A 10,924-nucleotide genomic window follows, 5' to 3' on the forward strand; every position below is an offset into this window, starting at 1 on the left:
GCCACAGTTTCTGGAAAAGACTGACCTATTTTGAATGAGGTATCAAATTTCTACTGCCAGCTGCAGAGGCACTGATGCAATCCAAAGAAGAAAGTAGCAGCGAATTTTCTTTAGAACAGCAACAAACCAGCATTTCCAGCACCTTCCTAGGACTGTAAGAATTACTTCTTTTTTTCCTCCTTTCTCTTTTCTTAATCTACTCCTCAGGCAAAGAAAAGCTCTGACCTATTTTGAATGAGGTATCAAATTTCTACTGCCAGCTGCAGAGGCACTGATGCAATCCAAAGAAGAAAGTAGCAGCGAATTTTCTTTAGAACAGCAACAAACCAGCATTTCCAGCACCTTCCTAGGACTGTAAGAATTACTTCTTTTTTTCCTCCTTTCTCTTTTCTTAATCTACTCCTCAGGCAAAGAAAAGCTCGGTAAAACAGTCTAAACACTGCAAATTCAAGATCATAAGCCACTTATGCTGGAAAAACATGAAGACTTTTAAAGCGAAAATGCACAGATAATCTTAATTAAGCACTTCCAAGTACTCTGACTATAATGAAACACCCCTTCTTGAAAAGGGTACTGCGAGCAAGACTGAGAATTGGCTGTAATACATCTATAGATGCACACTCTGAAAAGCTAGGGAGGTCTTGGTCATGGAGTAGTGCTCAGAAGCAAACTGTGCTCTCAGAGTGCTCAGCTCACATCACTGAGTCACAGCCTTGTTGAGCAGTTACTTTAGCATGTCTCTTTCTCCCCTAAGACGAATTCTGCACCCACATGTTGCTTATCAGCTGAGAAGTGTCAAAGAATCCCAGTCTATCACTAGGGGAATGTCAAAGCTAGACAGAAATACTACCAAGAAAGTGCTACTTCTTCAAAATTCCTTAGAGAGAGTACCAACAAAGTGGCCAGCACTTAACCACATTCCCCGCTACACTCCTCCAAGCCCAAGTGTGTCATCTCCCACTGCAAATGATGCCCAAATACCACCAATGCCAGACATGTCAAACCCCTTATGAACACCAGTTGGAGTGGCCTGGTTTATTAAACTATTATCTTATTAAAACCTGATTTTCCTTCCCTTCTATCCCATCTCACCTCTCAATACCCCTGTTTGCAAAGTACTTTTATTTGCTAATTTATATATGGAGGCTTCTTGGGTTTGTCCTGATAGTTGTATCTGTTGTCCCAGAGGCCTGACCCAATACTACCACCAGCAGTAGAAGTTTTAATGGCAGATTAAACAGAAATTACAACAAAATTGTTTGCTAAATTATATAAATTGCCAAATGCTGTCAAATATGAGTTCCAACACTGAAACAGAACTGCCCAACACTATTGAAAATCCTGAGCCGTTTCACTGCCTTTGGGATCTTACCTTTCACACTGCACTATCACTACTGCTGTCAACATAAACTAACTTGCTGCCCTTCATGGCTGGATCAGACTAGGAGGTTTTGCCTTGGTTTTCCATGGCATGTGGGAAGCTCCAGGCATAGTCTAAGCTCCTTTCTGACCACAACCAATGCTTGAAAGCCATACTCATATTTAACTCTCCAGCTACCAAGCCCAGAGAAAACATAGGGTCTTTCACTGATGCCCTGCAAAACAGGCTACTCTTGGACATCCACACAGCATGATTTTTACAACAGTTTTGGTGCTTTTATTGTTTCCTTTGAACCTTACAGTAATGAAGAACAAACTCCTGTTAATCAGTGTACCTGTGCTAATAGGAGCCTCAAATAGAGTTGGCATGTGATCCCAAAACACCATCAACCACAGACAGACTCCTTGTCTGGCCTATTTGGCCACCAAGTGATACACTCCTGTAAAATTTTTGAGGCACTGTAAAGACTTCAGGAATAATGAGGAAAGAATGAATGAAGCATGAAAAAGATCAGTGCTGTGCAGAGAAAGCACTGGGGATGCAACACACACCCATCCATCCCCACCAGCAACTGGGAGAAGCCATAGGGAAGTGGCACAGCCATGGATTCCTATGTATCCTGATGTGGAGGTCTGTACTAGTAGGTTGAACAAGTAAGTCAGCACTGAGGCTGTCTGCAAAAAAGAAAACCTGTGTTACAGCCAGAACTATCTTGCAGGCTCACACCTTGGAGGTTTCCTGCTTTCAGCCATCAGCTACCTGGTTCAATTCCTCACTTCAATGAGAAGTGCTGCCAACACTACTAAGCCAAGCCCTGGAGGAGGACCCCAAAGAAGCCCAATGAGCCTGATGTTCTTTGCAAAGTACCAAGCACCACAAGTCAAAGACCTCTGTGGATGATGACCCATACCTGACAAGCAGTTCATGTGCCTTTTGGAATCAAGCAGGACAGTGAGGTTTCAGCCCTCCGAGGTTATATAATTCTCATGGTGAAGGGAAATGTAAAGTAATAAACAACTACTCTGGGCAGCTGGAATGCCCCAAAAAGCATCTCAGCACATGTTTCTGCTGCCGGTTCCACTTGGGCAAACCTGGAGTGGGGCCAGAGAAGCAGCAGAATTTCCCCAGGTTCACACCTATGCAACTGGGATCAGGATTGAGCCCAAGTGAAGTTAAAACCACATGAGCCATTTGTCTTGGGCATGCTCCCTGCTCTGTTCCCATTTCACACAAGACAAAGAGAAAAGTCAGCAAACCACAACACAGGAAAGAATGTCCTCCTGGCCTCATCGGGATTGGGCTCGGAGAAGCAGCTGCTGCCACAGCTCCTGCTGCTGTTTTCCTTAATTTCACATTGCTACTGCTTGATGGGAGGGGAAAAGAAGAGGTCAGCGAGTATTTCTGGGGGTGGAAGGAAGTGATGTGATTCCAAGGCTTGATTCTGCTCCTGCTGACTTTGGAGAGATTACTTCTAGCTTAGAGGAGCTCTATGTCAGTATAAAAACAATGAGCATGTTAGAGTCATGCCTACCCAATCTGAAGTATTTCACTGCTGTTTGTGAAGACAAAGAGCAAGATGGGCTGGAAACCTTGTCTTCTTTCCTAACAGGCTCCCAGACGCAGTGGAAGGTGAAGCTCAGAGAAATGATGCCACACAACCCTGGCATATGGGGTGCCACTCTCAGCCCAGACACTTCAGCGGGCAAAAACCAGGAGGGCCAGTTGAGTCTGTCCTACAGCATATGTGATTCACAGTTACCACTAAACTCACTGTCAGAAGCCTATACAGATCAACCCAGTGCAATACACAGCAGTCCTGCAGGTTTGCAGTGAAAGTTAAAACCCCAGCACTACCCAAACACTAAATATTTTTATTACCACATGTACACAGAGAGAAGGCAGCAGGACTCACAGCCTTTCATCCCTGCCCAAAGTGACAAAGTGAAACTCCTTCAAGGCACAGAGCTGCCTCTTGTCATATTCCACATACACACACACCCCCCCATGCATATTTGCCTCCATTACAGATTAGCTGAAGGTATCAATTTCAGAGATCCTGGAGCAAGAAACAGAAACATTATTACTGATGCTGGGTCTGGTCTGAGTATGGTGTCAGGGGTGCACAATACTCCTTTCCCTGGAAGTCTCCACCCCCTTGAGCCATGTACACAGCCCATTGCTCAGAAACGTAACACTGTTGTTATTTGGAAGGCTCTTTGTGGTCACAACCACATAGTAGACAAGAGAATTCTTGCACATGCCTAATAATGGCTCTGCAATAAAAGCAAACCCTGGGGCATCTAGTTTGTTGTGGTTTCAGACACGCATGCGCCAGTGTTCATCCACCCCTCTTCTCTCTTCTGAAGCAGCAGAGCATTCAAAGTGACAAGAATCCTCCCCTCCCAAACAATGCTTCTTTTGCAAACATGGAAGGGACCTTGACTGGTGATTCATCCAGGCAAGGAATGACTAGTTTCTATTATCTGCTCCAGAGGCAATTAGAAACACTGGCAGAGACAGCCATTCTGAAACAGTTCTTGCTTCAGAGTACTTGTAACACTAATGGACAAGACAAGGGCTGGAAAGGGGAGGGGAAGACAGAGAAGTGACTGTAAAAATGGATTTTAATCCTAGGCCAACATCTGAGCACGTGACTCAAAGTACTTGAACCCAAAAGATTTCATGACCAAACCCATTAATTTCATAGATAGCTTTTCTCTTTCAAAACTACTGATAAAGTCTGCAGCAACATTACAAATTTCTGTGAAGTCATACTGCAAAACATGGCCCTTTGATCCTACAGCCATCCATCTAATTCACAAATCCTGTCCACCTGGTGCAATACTACAGCTCTTGTTAAGTCCCTAGCCATGAAAGGGCACAAAGCAAAATTCAGAAGCCATGCTCAGACTGCATCCAACCACTTCAGATCTTCCTGTAAAGTTCCAGAGATGCTCTGAGCAGCATCAGGACAGGACGACCCACTCTTCGTATTCTGGTACTCTTCAGTACAACACGGGAGCAAACCAGGGCACACAATCCCAGTCATGCTACAAGGCTCTTAACAAGGTGCAAAGGATAGCCAGGAGCAGATATATGCAACTCTTGAGCTGTAAATAGCTTACAGGAGTCAATTCATCTCTGCATTTGAGATTAAATGTTCAGCCCTAGTACCTCTCATACAAATTCACAATGTGCACCAGCATTTGGCCTGCAAGCCCAAACAAAAGTAATGAAATTCCCAATCACTGAGCACACACAAACAAAAATCCTAGGTCAGTGGGAATCTCACGGTTTACTTCCTTGGCTCAAGCCCCAAATAAATCAGATTTAGTTACATGCATAAATAGACTGCAAATGACAAGCTGCCATGGCTTTTTCTTCCCGTTAACTATACATGTTTTATGTCAAGTAACCATTACCCATTAGCTTTGCCTTGTGTTTTATAAAGAATTTTTTTCTTAGGGCAGGAGGAAAGAGAATTGGTTTTCCTTAAAATTTTTTTCCTGCCAAAAAAGTCAAAGCTGGCAGAATAATATCAGACAAAATACAAACAAATAAAACCTGGTTCAAATAACATAGGTATGTCTGAAGAGGAATAAAAATTTGCTTTGGAACATTCCAAGCAATTATACCTGGTTGTAAGAAAATCACAGTGCTGGCTGCAATATAACCACAACAAAGAAAGATGCAAAGGCAAAATACCAAGAGATTATGCTTTGAAAACAATAAAAATATTGCTTACATGCAGTAGGAGTGTATGAGGGGTGTCATGTAGATGATGTGGTCAAATTATAAGGGGGAAAATTCAGACAGCAAAGGAAGAAGACAACCATTTTTACATATACATGCATAGAAATGAATGCTCTCTAAGGATCAAAGTGGATATTTTTGTGCATACTGCAGCTCCTCTCAGCTGACCTGCATCAGGTTCTACTTCTTATGACAAACTGAAGTCTGGCTGTGGTAGGTTGATACTCTTGCTGAGAGAAAAGGGAGTTCCGCAGTGGTTTAAGTCAGTCAATCCAAAAATTTCAAATGCAATTAAGTTAGGTGACAGAACAAGTGTTCACACACCTATTTCTGCCAGCAATTTGATTTCCAACCACAACAACATTCTTAGCCACTCTTCCCCTCCCCAAGCACTGTGCAAAACCAGCACACAGGACAGCAGTGGATTGAGATAGCATGGAGAGAGAAGCTGCAGAAGTTCCCACAGGTCCAGCTCCAACCTATTGCACTTAGGCTGCGACTGTGGGGCAGGAAAAGAAGCAGAGGGCTACAGTGAGAACCTAAGGCAAAAAATACTTGCTCTCCTTAGTACTTGTAATTCATGAGTGCTAAATTCATTCAAATAATTGGCAAGGAAGTCATCCCGGGGGGGAGGGGGCATGAAATGTGTTTACCAAATGCTCTTTGTTTGCATTAAATATAGCATATTGTGAAAAAACAAGGTACATGGAGACCATCAATTCCCAAAAGTTGTCTTAAAATTATAAAAGTTGACCCCAACCAGCAGCTCCTGAAATGCATTTTGTTCTGAAGGCTTTTTGACCTGCCTAAAGCAAATTAGGAAGTACCAAGCTGTTTCCCTCCCCCACAAAACTATCTTTTCAAGGCCAAGTTGAGGAGGGGACACAGACTCAAAAAACCCCAAAACCAGTTACCAGATGCTACATGGTAGCTAACTCCCACCTAGTCAGAGAGGTTGTGGTCTTTCCCACCAGCTCCCTACCAGTGACATTCACCTCTGGAGCAAGGCTTACCAAGTTTAAAGAGAGGCAGCTGCAAAATGGATTACAAGTGAGAGGCTGGGCACACTGTACCGATGTCTTTACCAAACTCGCTGTTGACACGGATGCTCTTGGGAGCACAGGAGACAAAGTAAAACTGATGTGAAAAGCAATATTGTTATGGGCCCAAAGAGACAGGAGTGCCATAAAGAGGGGCTACCCAGAAATTCAGGGGAAGATGAGGAGTGGAAAAAGGATAGTTAGGCCAGATTAAAAAAAACCCACCCCAATTATAATCAAAGAAAACTAGCCAAGGCCTTACTTATTAATGCCATGATCTGTGCTGTGGAAAAGGGAAACATTTCCCCAAGGCTGTGAAGCTCATATTCCCTCAAAATCCAAACAATTTTTAGCAAACATCCCAGCAGGAAAAAAAAAGAAAATACTGTTGTCTATCTCACAGTTAAAAATAATCAAAGACATTTCTTCATATTTGGTAAATATAAAGCACAGACAACTCTGCAGCTCAGACCTGTCATGTCAAGCATCACCAGCAGCAGATATTTATGGCACTTGTAAGTGCCCCTTACTTTAAAGGGATTTCTATTTGTTGCACTAATAAACAATTATAATGATGCTACCAGGCACTCTTATAACTAGGAGACATTATAGGTCAGGATCCTTTCTGCTCTACAAGTGCAATTCATTATGATTACAAACAACAGCTGGATGTTAACAGCAAGGCAGGATGCAAGGGAGTTATTTACATGCTCAAGCATGAGGATGTCACTACAAGACCTGATGGTCAAGCAATCAAATCCTTAAAAGGACCTGTGCTCCACAGTTTGGGATGGGGCTGCAACAAGTTCTCTGTGCACCCGGATAATCTAAGCAAAGGAAACAACCAAAACAAGTGGGAACTACTCAACTATCCATTATGTTGGGCTTAAGAGCTATGATAGTTTAGAAATATAAATGAGATCTTTCCTATCACATGGAACTTGATGTTATTGCATGTCATAGGATAGCTTGGTATGCCAACTGCAATGTATACCGCCTTATCTCATGTAGACTTAGCTGCAAACAGGAATTTTTTTTTGCTTCTTCAGTATACTTTAAAGTCTCCCACTACACCTCCAAATAAGCTCAAGCCTGCGTAACTCAAAGTATAGCATAGAGCCAGCACAAGACTGCAGACACTAGGCAGTCGCCTCTGCAGCCAGCAAATGTCCAGTTCTCCTAGCTTCAAGAGATTTGCTCATTTAAGCATCCCCAGAGACAAGGCAGTCCTAATGTGGCTCTGGCACAGTCAGACAATCCTAAGGAGGATGATGGCAGGTCTCTGTCCCACACATGCTGCTTTTCCCTTTCACCATGCCGGCTTCTTGGGCTTCTAAGGCTTACTGCCACTGCTCTGATCTTGCCTATCCTATGGAGTTAACATAAAGGACTGCAATCAACTTCAGGCAGAAAAAAAACGTCTAAGAAATCCGTGAGTTTCTTTTTCTAATTGGCAGTATACATATTATATCAATAACTTCACCAGAAGATGATCTTTTCCATCTGATGGCTATTGCCTGCAGGACTGAATCCCCACAGACTTTGCCTGGCAGAATGAAAAGGAAAAATCATGCCCCAGTAAAGTCATTGCAGTAACACACAGTGCGTACATGCATAAGGAGAAAGGTTTGTTGTCTTCTTCCAGATTGCCTTTTACTGATGTGAGATTACATCTTTCTACAAAGAAGCAAAGCAAAGTAGACTTAAAGTCATTTTGGTTCACCCAGGCTGACTTTAGAGACAGGGCCCGTCATTCAGCAAGGGAGCTCACTACAGGGATTAAAGCCTGGAGTTTCCACAGAGCCAATACTTCAAACCCATTGTTAGAGAGCTAATTAAGACTGAATGCATCTAACTCCAGATTGGTAAGGCATCAATAAAGGGAGGCAACCCCAAAGCCATGTGGGGAATACTCTGTGGTGTATACACCTTGGGTTTTCTAGGGATTCTCCCAATAGAAACTGAGCCAGAATTCTTCCCAGGTAGATATCAGAATGGATCCAATTCTAAAAAAAAAGAAAAGGGCGCCCACTGCATTTACAGATTTACCAGCTGCTTCTGACTGGCTTCCTTCCTTCCTTCTCCCCACCTGGAATACCCTGACCCTTCTCAACACTAATGAATTATCTAGTTCCTTCCTGATGAGCTGTCCCAAGATCCAGATTCTATACACTGAGTCAATCCTCCTTGCCACCATAAAGCCCCTTGTGTTGTGCCAGATGTCACAGAATACAGCTGGGACTAAATACACCCTCAGTCAGCATGGGACCTATGGCTCCCAAGATCGGGCACTAATATTACCCATACGGATTGTAATGCAGACTTCATTGAGGCCAAAAGCAGCTTTGTCACCACATTGTCACAGATTCGGTAGGAGCAGACATAGATTCTAAACCCACTCAGGGTTCCAAGTAACTTTTCTTATGGCTTTTTACCAAAGTGGAACTCTTTGGTATAACTCTCAAAGCTCAAAGACACAGCTTGCAACTGAAGCCAAGGAGAATTTTCCCACTGGAACCCAAATACTTGACTTTACTTCAACCATAATCAGGTCCAGTTTACAGTAGACCTGATTAGTAGTGAGTGAATAGCACTTGAAACAATATACAAAACCTGCAGCTTGCTAAAAAAACCCCTCATTATTTCAGGTCCACAGTACTGCAGAAGAAGTTGTTTACATGATAACTTGCTATTGCCTGACAGACCAGTAACTCTGAGCAAATCACTCTCTTCTCTGCCTTGACTTCCCCAAATACAGCATGAGTGATAACAGCACAGCCAATAAAGTGCTTTCTGATCTACAGATGAAAAGTAGCATAGGAGCATAGTATGGTGATTGCTAGGGGTACTCAATGCCATTGTAAACAAGGGAATTGCAGAGAGAATCCATATTGCAATCACCAACATTCATTGTTACAGGAAATTCAGTATGGGAACTGAGCATAACAACAGTACCACTCACTTCTAGAAAGCTGGGCAGGAATGAATTTGGAACTAACACTAGTCCCCCACAGAGCTCTTTCTAGACATAAAGGTTACTTCAGGAACAAGTTCTTAGCAAAAGGAAAACAAAACAATGACCACATGGTGTGTTAGTGCCTCTTTTAGAAAGGCAGAATGCCTTTGGTCTTCAGCTTCTTTTCTGCTAAAAACAGAATCACTACTAATTATAGCATTTTTTTTACTTGAATATAGGAATATACATCCTGAGTGATGGTGCCTTTTGCCTCATGCAGGCTGTGCAGAAGGCCTGATGGACTGAAGAGTTCTCCCAAGGGGGAAACAGCACAATGAAGACTTCATACCTGGCTTGAGGGCAAGAATCACAAAGCAAAGGCTTCAGACTTTCATAATAGCATGTCACTCAGGATGTATTAGATAACGCAGCCATCACATATGCGGGAGACTAACGATTTATTCCTTGAGTTAAACACTTGGCTGCCAAGCCAGAGCTGTACACCAGGAGAAACAGAAATTTGTACCTTCTGAAAAACACCTGTGGGTGTACCAGTTTAGCATTTGCTTTACGAGTGCTTGCTGTAGCACGTCTATGCATGTGAGCTTAACCATACCTTCTGGCCATACCTGAATTGGGCTGACATAGTATTAAAGTATTTGATGACCTATTTTAACACACGTAACTCAAACACAAGTTTGGACAATTCCAAAGAAGCTGAGCAGAAATAAGTTTTATAAAACCTTGTTTTTATAAGTGAGTCTGTAAAAAAAAAAAAAAAAAAGCAACCACTACATAGAAGCAGCCTGGTCTTTAGTTAAGTCCCTGCCAAGTCCCATGGGTGACATTTCAGCACATAGCGCAAGCCTTGACACAAAACTCCAGGGGTGCTGGGGACACTGACCCTCAAATCCAACACTCACAGCCCACACATCTCACACTACAACATGAAGGCAACATGATTTTGCACGTTTGCATGTGCAACTAACCCAGGATAAAGCACAATACTCCCCTACTCCCCTAAATGCTCCATTTAGGAAACCTGCAAGTTTTGGGGAGCAAACATAAGGAACTGGTCCCACACATCATGTCTGGCATCAGGGGAAGTGGGGGAAATCATCCGGAGAGACGAGGGAAACAACATCCCTGCTGCTGCAAGGAGTCACTGAAGGGTGAATAAACGTTTTTAAAAGCGACTGTCACTTACTTATCCAGGACGAAGTAGAGATCAAAGGCACCGTGACAGGAGCGCTGCTCTTCTTGCTCTTCCTCCTCCTCCGGCCGGGCGCAGGAGATTAGGCTCCCCATCGCCAGCAAGAAGAAGCACAAAAATGCTGCTTTCTCCACGCTGCTCCAGCAACTCGCCATCTTTCCCCTTCCTTAATTCTTCCTCCTCCCCCAGTGCCTCTCTCTCTCTCTCTGTGCAAACCTTACGGGCACTTCGGAAGCACCGAATGCAGAGGGGGGAAAAATCAAAACAAAGAAACAAACAAAATCACTAACTTCAGGATCTCGGCTCAATCCTGAGGACTGAAGGCAGCCCTGCCCGCAGGGCACCCGGCCGCTAGCTCAGGGCAGGGGGCTGAGCCCAGTCCCCATACCCCGCCGCCCGCGGTGCCCCGAGCGGCTCAGCCCGTCCCGGAGAGACAGAGCAGGCTCCTCTCGCAAGGGCCAGAGGCAGGAAGGGGCAGAGGGAGGGGAGCGGGAGGAGGGAGACAGGATCTTATGGGGGCAAGCTGAGCGGGGACTTTCCTGTTCCGGGATACCGAGGTGGGAAAGGCTGCTGCGGGCGAG

General features: G+C 43.9%; 1 protein-coding gene across 1 annotated transcript in view; it reads right to left on the bottom strand.

Annotated features, from left to right (window-relative positions):
- The window catches only part of LOC103797754 (anthrax toxin receptor 1-like), a 56,301-nt gene extending 45,803 nt beyond the window's left edge, over nt 1–10,498 (bottom strand). The window contains exon 1 of the mRNA XM_009069984.1: nt 10,338–10,498. Coding sequence (XP_009068232.1) covers nt 10,338–10,498 — 161 coding nt within the window. The remainder of the gene's footprint in view (nt 1–10,337) is intronic.
- Nucleotides 10,499–10,924: the final 426 nt, after the last annotated feature.

Source organism: Acanthisitta chloris, unplaced genomic scaffold (genome assembly GCF_000695815.1).
Source record: "Acanthisitta chloris isolate BGI_N310 unplaced genomic scaffold, ASM69581v1 scaffold3982, whole genome shotgun sequence".
NCBI classification, from domain to species: Eukaryota; Metazoa; Chordata; class Aves; order Passeriformes; family Acanthisittidae; genus Acanthisitta; species Acanthisitta chloris.